The sequence below is a fragment of the Saccostrea echinata genome, unplaced genomic scaffold, assembly GCF_033153115.1.
Source record: "Saccostrea echinata isolate AGI-Se365-2 ecotype Australia unplaced genomic scaffold, CSIRO_AGI_Sech_v1 ptg000036l, whole genome shotgun sequence".
Taxonomy (NCBI): Eukaryota; Metazoa; Mollusca; class Bivalvia; order Ostreida; family Ostreidae; genus Saccostrea; species Saccostrea echinata.
The window spans coordinates 8657466-8673841 of NW_026889785.1; the positions used below are offsets into that span (position 1 = coordinate 8657466).

At 36.6% G+C, this 16376-nt stretch overlaps 1 protein-coding gene across 1 annotated transcript; it reads right to left on the minus strand.

Annotated features, from left to right (window-relative positions):
* Nucleotides 1-710: 710 nt before the first annotated feature.
* On the minus strand, nucleotides 711-1091 carry LOC133199981 (uncharacterized protein K02A2.6-like). Its single transcript, XM_061335758.1, has one exon. The coding sequence runs from the start codon at nucleotides 1089-1091 to the stop codon at nucleotides 711-713; it is 381 nt and encodes a 126-aa protein (XP_061191742.1).
* Between the last annotated feature and the right edge of the window lie 15285 nt (nucleotides 1092-16376).

Below are 16376 nucleotides of genomic sequence, written 5' to 3' on the forward strand. Positions count from 1 at the left end.
TAACCCTGCTCCTTCTCCAGCTGTGAGGACGGAGATGAGCACCTAGCCATGCTCATTTCCGACATGAGTGGCACGAGTAACAGTCTCTGCAGCTCTACCCTGCAGTTTTTTTACTACCTTCTTGGTTGAATCGACTTTCAATATCCTGCCTTATACCGAAGAGTTGGTTGCCTTTACTTCCTCTGAGCGGACGATTACATCTTGGCAGAAGATGGAAAGAAACCAATGGCCAGATGGAATCTTTTGGGGTGTCAGGGTTGGCGGAAACTTGATATTAGACAGGAATTCCCTCTTTTGCGCATTCGTGAAGGTCTGACAGTCACTGAGGTAGCGAGCTGTCCTCAACATTTCTTCCCCATGAAGCTCAGCGAGGTTCTGACTCAGCCTGGTATTCCCAAGTCCTCGCTGACACATCATCTTAACTACTCTAGCTCGCATGCCATAAGACGAGTGAAGATACACGGGGACTGTCTGCAGCCGGTGACACACGTCCAGTCTGTTGAGTAGTTCCTCATTCCAGCTGCTCAGCGGTCCAACCACTGTAGCGAGGTTTGGCAGAAACCTATGGTAATAGTTCAACAGGCCTAAGAATGAGCGCAGTTGAGACACATTTTCAGATTTGGGGGCATTCTTGACAGCATTTATTTTGTCATTGGATTTTATGTAAACCATCTTTGTCTATTACATGCCCACAGTAACTAATTTTGTCTTTAAAAGAATTCACACTTTTCCAGATTTGCCCTTAACCTTTGTTGTTCGAGTCTCTCAATACTGAGATTCTGTAAGTGTTCTTCATCCGTCGAGCCTGTAATAATCATGTCATCCAAAATGCATTTAGTTTTTGGAATGTTTGCAAGGGCTTGGTTCATGGCTCTTTGCCAGATAGCAAGAGCGGAAGCGATTCCGAGGGAAAGTCGATTAAAGCGGATAAGTCCCTTGTGAGTGTTAATGGTAAGTAAGTTCTTTGACGCGTCATCAATTTCCATCTGCAAGTATGCCTGCGTCAAGTCTATTTTGCTAAATTTCTGTCCTCCGCTAAGGGACGCAAAGATATCTGCTATCTTTGGTAATGGATATTGTTCAATTTTCATAGCAGGATTAACTGTCACCTTGTAATCACCACAAATTCTCAGTTTGCCGTTTGCATTGGTAAGGGTACTCTTGAGGTTGCCCAGTCACTAAATTCAATAGGTGAAATGACACCTTTTTGCTGTTATCGATCAAGATTCTCTTCTTCCCGAGGTCTGAGTGAATATGCAACTTCTCTGGCCTCGTAATATTTTGGTCGAACACCATTTTGCATGGTAAGTTTTCCTTTGATGTCTATCAGTTTCCCGATTCCTGTTCAAACACTTTCTTATGTTTCTCCAGAATTTCGTGGATATTCATTTTCCCAAAAATTATCTGTTTGTCATTAGATAGTCTGATTGATTGGATTTCCTTCCAATCAAGTCGTAGAAATTTCATCCAGTTTCGTCCCATGAGAGTTGGTCCCTCCTGTTTCACCACGAGCAGGTACAAATTTTAACCGAGTATCTGTATCCTCCAGGTGTATGTCTTAAGAAATTTGTCCAAATGTCTGGGAAATAATCGAGATAGCTGACCCAGTGTCAACTTCCATAGGAATGTCTGATCCAGAAATTCTCGGTGTCACAATGATTGGGTCCATTGAGATTTTGTTCACATCCCTGCAGTAGTATGAGAAATGCAGCAGATTAACCACCATTGTTCTCATAGTCAATTCCGTTTTCATCTGTATCAAAGCAATAAATTTTCCCACATTTTCGCGTTCTTTCTTCAGACACACCCTCTCGAAATGCCCCACTTTGTCACAATATCTACATTTTGTTTTTGTGTGCTTACATGAGTTTGCTCTATGGTCACCCCCTCACATTCTCTTGATGAAATGTCCAGGAATCCGAAAATATGACGTCATCAAAATACGCAACGACATGTTTGTTTTTTGTCTATTGATTAACGTCCCTCTCGAGAATTTTTCACTCATATGGAGACGCCACCACTTGTCGGTGGAGGACCATTGAGCAGTGAGGGATCTTTTTTCGTGCAAGCACCTACTGTGACACGGGACCTCGGTTTATACGTTCTCATCCAAAGGACCGGTCTCCACGTCCCACAGTGGGATTCGAACCCGCGACGCAAGGATTAATTCCTTACTCCGCGATTCTAGAGCAGACCTTCTATTACTGCTGCACGCGGGCGAACAATTAACTCTGAAATCATTTTGACACGAATCTACTAGACTCTATCCACTTCAACTGATAGACATCATTCAAACTTTAAATTGATTGACTGATTGTATGTTGTTTAACGTCCCATTCGAGAATTTTTCATTCATATATAGACGTCACCATATACCGGTGAAGGGTATCAAATTTTGACCTTTACGCGATACTCAGGGCCATTGAGCAGTGGGGATCTTTATCGTGCCAACGCCTGCCGTGATACGGGGCCTCGGTTTTTAAGGTCTCATCTGAAGGACCCGCAACTTTCACTTCAAAGTGTCGAGCGCATGGCGAAGGAACAATTGCTACCCATTTTTTATCGACTTAGGACTGTCGCGGCCGAGATTCGAACTCACGACCTCCCGATCACGGAGCGAGCGCTCTACCGACTGAGGTACTGTGAACGATAATTTTAAATTGAAACTTAATATATACGGTATACTAGTATATAATTTACATTTTATTTTCTCCTTCATTTTAAGTCTTTCCATTTACCGATTCATCAGTCTCTTAGTCCTGGCCATTTGGTTGGCCGACCTCATTTGCATACAAGATCGTATAATGCAAGAGCTTCCTGAGATCATCTTCATGTCTCCCTCTGCTGATTCACCCGTTCATCTCCTTTCGCCCCATGTTCTTTATAGGGGTGTTCAGTTTGATCCTCGCCAGCGTTCCAGCTGGTCCCTCAGCTGCCCTGACACGTTTAATTAGAGGGAAATGCCTTTCTCCCTTAATGAGTGTCTCTTTTGCAATACCGCAAGTGGCGGCATCTACACGAAAAAAACGGAATACTTTTACAAAGTAATCTGCACGTTAAAAACAATACATTCTCAACACATTTCAACGTATGCATTAATAACATAGATATATTCATCTCATCTTTTCGCAAGTTTTTCGGTCGATTCATTAACCTTGTAAGCACATACAACCTATCATTGAGTCAAATGCTGACTGACGTTTCTCATACAAATTGTTATGCCGTTATTTATACACTGAACCGGCAACGGATTTTTCCGGTTTTTGTTTCCCGATCATGACAAGGAGCACACGGCGGGTGTGACCGGTCAGCAGGGGATGCTCACTCCTCCATTGCACCTGATCCCACTTCTAAATTTTTGAGGTCTGAGTTTGCTCTGCTACACATTTGTATCATATCATTGGACTTTCAAGATTGAAATCTGTTCATTATCTTCATGAGTTCATTTTTCTTTTCATGTAGCCATTCCCTTTTCATCCGTCTTTTATCTTTATCTCTGTTTACTTCATATCAAATGGCTAATAAATTGCATTTTTTTTTTATTCCTCGTACTTTCACTTCAGCATGGATTTGATTATTAAATTAACATTTTTTTAAAGATAAATAAATTATATACTTCCATCCCAAAAATAATTTAATTATTATTTCAGCGAAAATGCTGATTGAACTTCTCTCCCTCTCTCTAATTTCATTTCGTACTTTCACGTAAATGTAGATTTTTAATTAGCAAATCACCTCAACATGACCCCTCCCCTGCCACAAGTCTGTATCTTTTTAATTCCACAGTAAAAAAAATTGTCATTATTTAAAACAAATTTAAACGTACAAAATACTCTGGATTCTTGAACATGTTTAATTCCGATTTTAAGATTGGGGGGAAAATATTCTTCTGTGTTCATGTTTTAGTCAACACTTGGTCCAAGTCAGAAGAGCGCTTTAAAAATTGAACAGGAGAGATCACCTGTCGGCTATCATATCCTGATGAAAGTAAGAAGTTTATTCTAACAAGGATTAATTCATGCAAGTTTTAAATCGGTCAGTTTGATTTGGCATGTGTGAACTACTCCACTAATATCACCAACCTGTGCATTCTGCTGTCATTACAGACTGAAGCAACTTTTGTTAACATGTAACTGATGGAATAATTGGCATGGTATAAATCCTGGCAAGTGGAATGGGTGCCCTATATAATCTTATCTTTCGATTTTCAGGGCAAATTTAATTGTAAGCAAGTAACAAGATACGCTTTTTATAATCAGTTGTATAAATTGTTTGATGTTTAAGATAATTCTTCACTTTTTTGAGGGACTCAGGTGACTTATTGCTATCTGTTTTCGTCCGTCGTCGTCCGTCGGTCGTAAACTTTTGAACATTTTCAGCTTCTTCTCTTGAACCACTGAACCAATTTCAACCAATTTTGGCAGATAGCATCAATGGGAGAAAGGGTACAAAAAATGTGAATTTCATGGTCCCTGCCCCCCCTGGGGCCTGAGGGGTGGGGCTAAAACCATCAAAATTAGTGCTATCTTCCAAAAATCTTCATCTTTACTCCTGGACATCAAGCAGTCAAACTGTTGGCACGATTGTAATAAGCATTCAGCCCTCTACCAAAATTTTGAAATTCATAGCCCCAGGGTCAGGGGTTCTGGTATTAGGGCGGGGCTATATAGATCATATAGTGAAAGTGCATTATTTCTTTGAAAATCTTCTTCTCTACTCCTGGGTATTATTGAAACGAATTGAATACATAGTTATGATAAGCAAGAGTGACTCTACCAAATTGTGAAATTCATGGCCCCACGGTTAGGGGTTCTGGTACTAGCTAGGGCGGGGCTATATAGATCATATAGTGAAAGTGCATCATTTCTTTGAAAATCTTCCTCTGCTCCTGGGTATTATTTAAACAAACTAAGTAAATTGTTATGATAAGCAAAGATGTCTCTTCCAAAAGTTTGAATTTCATGGCCCTAGGGTCAAGGTTTCTGGTGATTATATAGTGAAAAAGCAAACTTTCTTTGAAAATATTCTTTTCTGCTTGTGGTTAAAAAGCAAAGAAGCTAAGTGTATAGTTATGATGAGCAAGAGTGCTTCTTCCAGAGTAGTGAATTGCATGACCCCTGGGTCATGTAAGGGTGGGGCTCTTAACAATATAGTGAAAATGCATTAATTCTATTAAATAATGCTGTCTGCTGCTTAGTGTTAAGCAGATAAACAAAGTGATTACTTATGATCAGCAAACTTCTGGTCCCAGGGTCAGAGGCTCTGTAGTTTCTCGGTGGGGAGGGGGGCTCTATTGATAATGTAGTGAATCTGTAGTAAAAATGCATTATTTCTTTAAAAATCTTCTCTGCTCATGGGCATATGAGGCAGAGTAAAGTTTTAATAAGGAAGGGTATTTTTTTACCAGATTTTTGAACATCTGGACCATTTGGTCAAGTGTTCTGGTTCTGGCCAGGGCTCTATTAATTTGTATTCTACTGAGAGGAGTTATTCCCCTTTGCCTTTTACTTTTGATAATTAATCACTGTAAATAATGTACTTGAAAGGTTAACAGAATAAGAGAGTTATGCAAGAATTTTTATTGTATAATGCAAAAAATACTTTCATAGTTTTAATGATCAGGTAATGATCAGATAGACTTGTAAGTAATAGATAAATAAAAATGAGACAAAAATAACTTGTCTTATGAAATGTTCATTAAAGACCAAGAGAGGCCGATGTAAGAGATTTCAATAAGGAATTAAAACAGTACAGAAGCACTGATAGTTTGTTAATATACTGTATGGTGATAGTGATAAATGGGGAACAGATTAGAACCTAATTTATGAACTGTTAATGAATACTAGACTAATTATTTTGTTGATTCTGATCACCCTACTTTTCTTGCTTTGGGCGACAAAGCTTCACCTTTCAGTTCATTTTATACTCTGGACCCTCGAAATTGTTGTATTACACTCAGGTGACCGTTAAGGCCCTTGGGCCTCTTGTTTAAATAAGTATTTGTGGACAATGAACATAAAAATTATATTTCTATGATTTTTTTGGTAATGTTATATCCCCCCCCCCCAAAAAAAAAAATAAAAAAATCGCGAAATGCATCTTTAATATGTCTTTGCCATTAAGCAACCTTGCCCAAATTTTTAATTAAATAAAACTATATGGTCTAAGGAATCACATTGCACTGTTTAATTTCTCTTCAGGATGTTTGCATTGACTGACTTGTTTTTGGTAAAGAAAGGTCATGAATTACCCTAATTTTCCCTGTATTGCCCTTTGGAGTCAATCCTAATGGAGATTCAACAAAATTATCGTATGCATTATCTTGTTTGTAGATAATTTATAATAATTTCTGGGCCTTCCAATGTAGTTTTGGGGAACACATGGTAAAGGAGCAGATATACATTCTTATTTCAATCCATCTGTAAAGCATTCATCAGGTATGAAGCTTTATCACTGCTATATTTAATTAAAAATCCACTTAAACTTTCTGGATTGACTGAGGAGGGTAGCTTGTTGCGTGATTTTTGAAGACATGGTGGTTGTATTGGACTTCCGTTTGTGTTTGCTTTTAAACTCTACAATTGACTCTTGCATGGAAACCGAACGGGAGAATGATTGGCATTTGTGGGCAAAAGGGAAGGGGCATCTTCGCTAGCCAAGGGCTTCTGATATGCTACTCTCCTCATAAGCCCTTGGCATACGGTGTTAAAAAAAGTTGGGATTTTTTTCTCAAGTTGTGATTGGAGTTGATCGACATCGTTCGACCAATCAGCAATTGTTTTTTGTAAATGACGATATTTGCGTTCGGGATATATCTTGACTCTTTAATATCGGTAATGTAAAACGCAAGTAAACAATGATCCGTAAGATAACATGCCATTCTATGAATAGCAATATGGTGTCATCCAATTTCTAAAGCAACGTGCAAAATATGTGATTAAGAATCTATAATGAAGATGTAAATTTGCATTTTTACATGTTTAAATAACAAATTAACATAACTCAATACCTTCTTGTTAATTATTCTTTAAAAACAAAATTATTTTAAATACGCTTTTTATTTTTGTCGATGACGCAATCTGTGCGTACCTGGTAAGAATCATGATCACGTGACAAAAACAATCCCGTCTTTTGTCAGCACCGTATGCCAAGGGTTTATGAGGAGAGTAGCGTATCAGAAACCATTGGCTAGCGAAGATGGGGAAGGGGTTGTGGGTACATTTTCCCCCATTGTTGAATAGATAACAGAATCCAGTATGCTCACTGTCTTCTTTTTACACGAAAGGTTGCTGAAATTGATCATGACTGGAGGCAGCCTTGATTCTTTATTTCTCAACAGGATTCTGCTAGGACAAGTCGATTGAATCTTTCAACATACGAAACTTTTCGTCGTATACTCTCCATGTTTTATCCCCGAACAGTTTACTAATTTCCCTAATAAAATACAGTTTACTAATTTCCCTAATAAAATAGCCATAACTCAGAAGATGAGTGGCTTTGTGGATGTTGTTTCTGATGTGGTTTGCTGTGTCTCAGCTAATGAGATGCCGGAGTGTTGGTAATATCATTTTTTTTGTTGAGTGGAGACAAACTGCAAACTCAAAAAGGTTTGTTATGATTAATTTGACTGTTATTTTCAATGCAACTTCATTAATTTTCTCCAAAATCGTTTCGGAGCTATTCTGCAATTTTCTGCTACATTACGGGTATATGGGGGGCATTCTAACTGTGGTGAGGGTCATCCCGAGACACAGTTAGATTATTCTTACTACGCACCCCTTTTTTATTTTATTTATTTATTGTATTAAAAGTCGCTTGGCACTATTTTTAGCACAGGGGCATGTGGAGTGTTATAATAATTACGTATAATACAGGTTGTCGGCGGACTTTATATTCTGATTACATAATCTATAGAGGTCTTCCTTAGGCCACAGGGAGTTGTCATGTAAAATTTCATTACAAAAGCTCAAAGAATTCGCGAGATATCGCGCGGAAACGAAAGTGTTAAAACAGACAGAATTTATGAAGTTATGACCTTGACCTTCGACCTTTTGACCTCAAAATCAGTACAGTTCTTCTTTAGGCGATATGGAGTTGCTATGCAAAATTTCATTGCGAAAGCTCAAAGGGTTCTCGAGATATCGCGCGGAAACGAAAGTGTTACAGACAGACAGAAATACAGAAGGACGGACGGACAGACAGACCCAAATTAATATCCCCCACTTTCAGTGAAAGCGGGGGACAGAAAAGAAACTTGTCCCAAGTCGAATAAAACTATTTTGGGATGGGAACCCAAGAGAAAATTTTCTCTAACAAATCACTAACAAATTGCCTACAAATTGTGAACAAATCACTTAAAAGTGATTTGTTTCAGTGATTTGTAAGCAATTCATTTAAAAAATCATGAATGAATCATTTTCTACCAAAACCATGACTATGATTTGTTTGTGATTTGTTACCAAAGACTGATTTATTTCCGATTTCATTCTTATTTCATACAATTTCTTAGTGATTTGTTACCCTTAGGAAATAGCTACAGTGATTTCTACATGATCTGTTGGACTTAGTCTTTTTTCAGAGTGATTTCTGCATGCTCTGTTCGACTTTGTCTTTTTTCAAAGTGATTTCACCATGATTTGTTAAACTTGATCTTTCTTTAGAGTGATTTAATAATGATTTGCTGAACTTAGTTCATATACATGACTTTCAAGTATATATATTTCTAAGACTGACTATTGTGCACACACACACACACACACACACACACACACACACATATATATATATATATATATATATATAATGAAAAGTACTATGTATATACCTATCAGGCTATGTAGCAATCATAGAAACCATTCAAATCCTTGAAAATAGTAGACAAACAAGGATTAACTGTAACTTCATTATTAACCATTGATAACATCTTTAAAATTACATGCACAATATTAATGAAAATGACACATTGACATCTTTTTAAGCTTTCAAAGATTCAATTCTTGATGATAAGGCTCTTTACAAATAACAATGAAGTTCTCTTGTTGAATACAAATACATAAATCCAGGACACTTGTTAATGGAATAACACCAACATGATCAAGGACATCAGATTTTATTACAAAGTGTAAAAATGTTAAAGTTGATGTAAAAACATTTGAATCAGGCCAAAATAAAATATACCTTTGTTTCCCCCTAACGCGACTGAGCCACTTAAATCGCGCCAACTGAAAAGATTTTTAATAAGATTATTCAAATATTTTTTATACCCCCGCTCCGAAGGAGAGGGGGGTATACTGTTTTACCCTTGTGTGTCTGTCTGTCTGTCCGTCTGTCTGTCTGTCTGTCTGTCTGTCCGTAACAAATTTTGGTCGCAGTTTTCTCAGCAACTACTCATTGCAGAAGCTTGAAATTTTAGCACAATCTTTGTTTAGGCATGCCATATGGTGGGATTTATTTTTGTACGAATTCGATGTCAACTTCCTGTTTATTTGTGCGTCTGTCCGTACCATACATAACAAATTTTGGTCGTAGTTTTCTCAGCAACTACTCATCGCAGATGCTTGAATTTTTAGCACAATCTTTGTTTAGGCATGCCATATGGTGGGATTCATCTTTGTACTAATCTGATGTCAACTTCCTGTTTATCCGTGTGTCTGTCCATACCATACATAACAAACTATGGTCGCAGTTTTCTCAGCAACTACTCATTGCAGATGCTTGAAATTTTAGCATAATCTTTGTTTAGGCATGCCATATGGTGGGATTTATTTTTGTACGAATTCGATGTAAACTTCCTGTTTATCCGTGCGTCTGTCCGTACCATACATAACAAATTTTGGTCGCAGTTTTCTCAGCAACTACTCATTGCAGGTGCTTGAAATCTTAACACAATGTTTGTTTAGGCATGCCATATGTTGGGATTCATTTTTTACCAATCCAATGTCAATTTCCTGATTATCACTGTGTTTGTCCATAACTGAACTTGTGTATTCACATCAGAGCGAGGGTATTATTAGTGAGCATTGGCTCGCAGACTTCTTGTTTTTTATTGTTTATCAACTTTATAAAATACGATTTTATCAAAATCTGTTTTTATCAGAATGGCGGCCTTTGTTCTACTCTGATTTGGCGCCCACAACATGTGCTTGCAAAGGGTAAGTTCGTGTTAAAAAACTACGGCGACGTATCGGTCTTATTATATATTTTTAACTTATTAGAATCCTACACTCTTCAAACATTTCGTGAATTGAATATATCATGACTAAAGAGTGTTTCGATGGTATTTAAAATGTGTCTACTAAAATTAACGTACATGTACGTAGTAAGCATAGCAAAGCCTGACTCAAGAGCAGATGAGGGGCCCACCTTGTGTATACATATCAATAAACTTCACTGGATTTCATTCCTTTGGATCTAATAAACAGTTTATGTATGATCCTATTTTTACTATATGGGACCATAGCAGTTGTAATTATGTCTTTGTATAATTATTTCATCTTGATAAATATAATTCAGATGTCGTTTCTTCATTCCTTTTATTTATTGGTTAAACTTCGCGACTTTTAACAATAGATATATGGCATTTTAATCATTTTTAGATATGGTTTGGTTGAATTAAATATTGTTTATACATGTAAACTCTTTCCAAATACTGTGGAAATCTTCAAAATTGGCTTGTGGTACAGCCTCCTGAGAGGTCCAACGCATTTTTCTTTAGTTAGGCCCTTGAAAATAGGTTGTTTCTGTAAACCTATAGGGTTTGAGACAATTATTTTAATCAGAAAATAAACATATTAAACCGTTTACAATGTACTTATGATATAGTGCATTGACCTATAATCCAATCGGGATATGAAAGTGTAAGACTTTTCCGTAAGAATAAACAAACCTGGTAATCGGATTAAGGACAGTGTAAGCTACCAGGATGTTTATCTATCTTCGGACGTCAATACAGGAACAGTAACTGAACATTGCTAAAAATTATCTTAACATTATATTAACTTTTGCACAATACTAGGACTTGAACTGAAGCTTATTAAAGTTTATGTTTCAATTACAATTCATTTTATAAAATTCCAGGATTTTGTCCAAATTTATTGTATAGCTTGTTTACTTGAATCTGATTTGTTTGTTTCATATGTAAATGAATATTATGCATTGTACATTATAAAATACGATCTACGGCGTACTTCAAGAGACGCTAAGAGCCACTATACGATCAGCTTTACGACTCACAACTTTCAGTTAATAAACTCTTTGCAAAACATTTTGGTTTCATTGGCTTACATCTACGAAGTCAATTTGGTGCCGTGACCAGGATTGGCGAAGTACCCAAGAACAGAAAGAAGGAAAAGGTGAGACATTGTTTTCTTTTCTACCTTGTTTTTAGTTGACCACTTTGATTGAAATTCTAAATTTGATTTTAAGTTTAAACAATGGCTAAGGCAAATGTATCATCCTTCGGGGACGATTTGACAAAGGCGATTGATGATTTAACAACTCAAATATCAGAAACCGAAATATTGAATGATAAATTGAATGAGGGAATGAGTTCAAACTGCTTTTCTTCTACAAGTAAAAATGGAAATGAGGGGGATGATGAGGATAAGAAAATTAAAGAGTGGATGAATTCTATTTTAAATCAGGTTAAATCAGTAACTGCTGCAATTGCTGTTCCTATTAATCAGGTCATTACACCTTTTGAGGGGGATCCTGGAAAATTCAAACAATGGATAAAAGACATAGAAAAATATGCAAAAATGTCTGATATGAATAATGAAGATATTTCAAAAATAGCATATGTTACTTGTAAAGGGTCTGTAGGAGATTTTATCAAAAGATATTTGGCAGAAATAGAGGCTTCGGGTGAATTACCCAGCTGGAATGATTTAAAACAATTGTTAAAAAATAGATTTGCTGAAATTACTGATGCACAACATGCATTGGCAATCATGAGAAAGATGAGACAAAATTCCAATGAGAGTGTACAAATATTTGCTGAAAGAATTTTACAAGTCGCGGAAGATGCATACGCGTCAGAAAATTTGGAACATCAAATTATTCAAAAATAATTGGTTGATATTTTTACTGATGGTTTATCATTTGACTTTTTGAGAATGAAAGTTTTGAGAGAAAATCCTAAAACGTTAGAGAACGCGGTTCAGGTGGCAATGAAGGAACAAAATTTGCGCAAACCTTTGGCTTTAAGATCTCAAGATAACGGGGGTGACATGTCTTCCAACCAACAGGTTATAAACACATCGGGGGATAATTTGTTATTAAAATTTCCAGAATTAAAATCAAGCATTGCTCGAAGGGAAGAACCTATGGAAATTGATCACTTTCGTAATCAGCGTTGTCACAGGTGTAGGAAAACTGGGCACAGAGCAAGATTTTGCCCCTTTCAAGTTTTGACAAACAAACCAAATTTCAATAATCAAAGGTCCGGGGTACATGTAAGAGAAGTTTCAAATGGTTTAAGAGAAGTGTGTAATTTACAGTGTTGGCATTGCGAAAAATACGGTCATGTCCGCAGAAATTGTCCTTCAAGATATTATGGTAGGAGACCTTTTCATTATCAAAATGCATTTAGGCCCCAATACAATCCTTTGAGACGTTCTAAACAACAGGAAAACTAGGAGGCTCTCTTCATAATGAAGCCGATGAAGAGAGATTAAATAAATGTGGTAGGAAAATTGTATATAAAATCTGTTTAACAGGAAATCCAAGTTCTTGTCTTATTAAATTTGGGAAGAATAAATTTAGGGCATTAGTAGATACAGGGGCTGAGGTATCACTAATAAGTAAGAAAATGTACAATAGTTTAATTTTCAAACCTAAATGGTGAATCACTTTCTGTTATAGGTAGAGTTAATCTTTCCTTTAAAATGAATGGGCTTCCACTGTCTCATAATTTTTATGTAACGGAAGGGCTTAATAGATGCGTCATTTTAGGAAGAGATTGACTAACAATGAATGGAGTGAGAATGTACTTTGATTTGGGCTGCTTAAGAATAGGGAAAACATATGTAAAATTACAAGAAGATATCCATATTTCATCTTTGGTGAGAATAAATAAAAAAAGTTTTGGTTAAACCACAAACAGCAGTGGTGTGTCATGCAAAATTAAGCGCTGCCTTTCCAAGAAAATATGGGGAAATTATTGAAATTCAAAACATAGATGAATGTGTCAATGAAGAACCAGGTTTATTTATAAAAGAGTCAGTAGATAGGGTCAGAAATACGCGGAAAGTTCCAATTTTGATTGTAAACCGCTCTAACAAAGCATATTCGTTAAAACCAGGACTCGTCATCGGAAAAGCAAAATCCGCGGACAAACTCGAGATAAACACTATCAATTTACACAATAAATCCAGTAACTCGGAAGATTTTAAAGAAATAGACGCTCCGGAGGAATATAAATCTTACGTTATGAAAGTCGTTCAAATCAATAAAGATTTATTTGCAAAACATGATATTGAGTTGGGACACACGGAAACTGTCAAAATGAAAATTGAAACGGGGAGCCATCCTCCAATTAAAAACAGACCGTATAGAACTCCGTTGAATAAAAGAGAAATCATTGACAAAGCTATCGATGAAATAATTACTAGATCGCAGTCACCATGGTCATTTCCGTTAGTAGTCGTCGGAAAGAAAGACGGAACTCAGAGAATGTGTGTAGATTTCCGGTCATTGAATAAAATTGTAACACCCGCATCGTATCCGCTACCACTCATTGATGATATTTTAAGTTTATTAGATAAATCTAAATATTTTACCACACTTGATTTAAAGAGCGGGTATTGGCAAGTTCAATTAGATGAAGAAAGTAAAGAGAAAACTGCGTTTGCATGTCATAAAGGTTTATTTCATTTTAATAGAATGCCTTTTGGTTTAAGTAATGCACCAGCAGTATTTCAAGAGTTAATGAACATTGTTTTGCAGGGGTGTGAGAATTTTGCGACCGCGTATCTTGATGATGTTCTTATATTTTCGAAAACTGCCGAAGAACATCAAAAGCACATTCAAGAAATATTTCGCCGAATTCGTCAACATGGTCTCAAGTTAAAATTAAAGAAATACAAGTTTTTCCAACAGGAAACCGAGTATCTAGGGTTTGTAATAGGTTCAGATGGTGTCAAACCAGATGAAAAGAAGATACAAGCTATTAGAACACTACCAGCACCAGGTACGGTAAGAGAGGTTAGAGGTTTCATTGGTGTAGTTATTATCGTCGCTTTATACCAAACTTTTCTAAGATTGCAGAACCACTGATCGATCTTACACGTAAGTATTCCAGATTTAAGTGGACAGAACAATGTCAAATTGCTTTTGATTTTCTAAAAGAGAGCTTAACCGTGGTACCTTTACTCGCATATCCAGATGTCAACAAAGCTTATGTATTGTACACTGATGCTAGTGACAACTGTATTGGGGCTTGCTTATCACATGAAAACAGACGAGGGAGAGGAGAAACCCATTTACTACCTTTCTCATAAACTGGGGAAAACACAGGTAAAATGGTCCACAATAGAAAGAGAAGCATATGCCATACATTATGCATTACAAAAGTTAGATCATTATTTGCATAATGCCACCTTTACTATTAAAACTGACCACAAGCCCTTAAAATATATATTAGATGCCCCTATGCAAAATAAGAAAATACAACTCTGGGCACTAAGTATTGCTGGATACAATTGTAAGGTCGAGTATATTGAAGGTAGGTATAACTGTTGTGCAGACTTACTTTCAAGACTTCCATCTAGTACTTCGGATCATAGTGATAATGAAGGTAAGGATGAAAATGAGCCAGACATTAATGACAACACATTTGAAGTCAGTGCAATAAATTCCAATCGTATTGAACCTAAACAATTTGCTAACTCCGATTTCACGATACCTGATGATTTGATTAAACCATTTTTAGATTTACCGGAAGGTATCGATGTTCAAAAATTGCAAAAATCAGATGAACAAATTGTTAAATTAAAAGAAAGAATTGAAAAAGGAAAAGCTACTCGATTTGAAGAACATAAATTTTTAGAGATTGAAGGTCTTCTTTATTATTTGTCAGATGGGGATTCCGAATCTCCAAGACTGCGTTTATATGTTCCTCAAGAATTAGAAGAAATTACTCTAAAACAATATCACGACAATTTAGGACATATGGCAGTCGACAAAACTTATGATGCGATACGACAAAAGTATTACATTCCAAATTTATACAAAAAATTAAATAATTATATTGAACAATGTGTAATCTGTCAAACCAGGAGTTCCAGAAAAAGTCATCCTCCAATACAAGAGACTGAAATTCCACCTTATCCTTTTGCTAAAATTGCACTAGACTTGTCTGGACCTTATCCAACCACTCTTTCCGGAAACAAGTACATTGTCTCATTGATTGATATTTACTCAGGTTGGCCGGAAGCATTTTGTGTCGCTGACAAATCAGCTGATAACATAGTTCATATAATTTTGGATGAAATATTTCCCCGTTATGGCTGCCCTTTACAGCTTTTGACAGACAATGGCACGGAAAATGTTAATAAAAAAGTGGAAGAAACTCTCAAAGAATTAAATATTCATCATATTACCACCTCGTATTACAATCCAAAGGGTAATGGTAATGTAGAAAGGTTTCACAGAACTCTTCATGATGTTATGGCTAAGAAAGTACAGGAGGAAACACAAACTTGGGATCTTTATCTTAATCAAACTTTAGCCGCCATCAGATTTCATGTAAATGAGTCAACCAAATATTCTCCATTTTACCTTTTGTATAATAGAGATGTAGTTCTACCTTTAGATACTATATTCAAACCGCGAAGAAGGTACATGGGGGAAGATCAGCATCAGGTTGCATTACAACAACAACATAAAGCATTTGTTCAAGTTCATAGAAATTTGAAAGCAGCTAAACGTAAGCAGAAAATACAAGCAGATAAAGGAAGTAAGGAAGAAACTTCAAATTGGTGACCCTGTTTATCTGAAAAATCATCGCAGAACAGGTAAGTTAGACAAACGATGGGTGCCATATTACCGCATAATTGAGCAAACAGGACCGGTAAGTTTTATTGTTAAGAATCAACTCAATGGTACCACCACTAAAGCACATGCTAGGCACCTTCATCATGCTAAACTAGATGAATGGGAATTACCACCAAATTTAGGGGAAAGACTTTTAAGACAAACCCAATATGTAGTTCCCCCGGAAAATGTTTCCGAGGAAGACGGCTCGGAAGAGGAGGAAGAACAACCAGCATTACAGAGACTGTCTCTGTACTGCTGGTTCTTCATCCTCCTCTTCCGTAAGACTGGTAAGTCAAAAGCGAGTTGAACGCGATAATTCCTCTGACGAAGACGATATTCCG

Coding starts and splice junctions, on each gene's coding strand:
- LOC133199981 (XM_061335758.1), bottom strand. CDS start 1,091: ATGAAAATTGAACAATATCCATTACCAAAGATAGCAGATATCTTTGCG.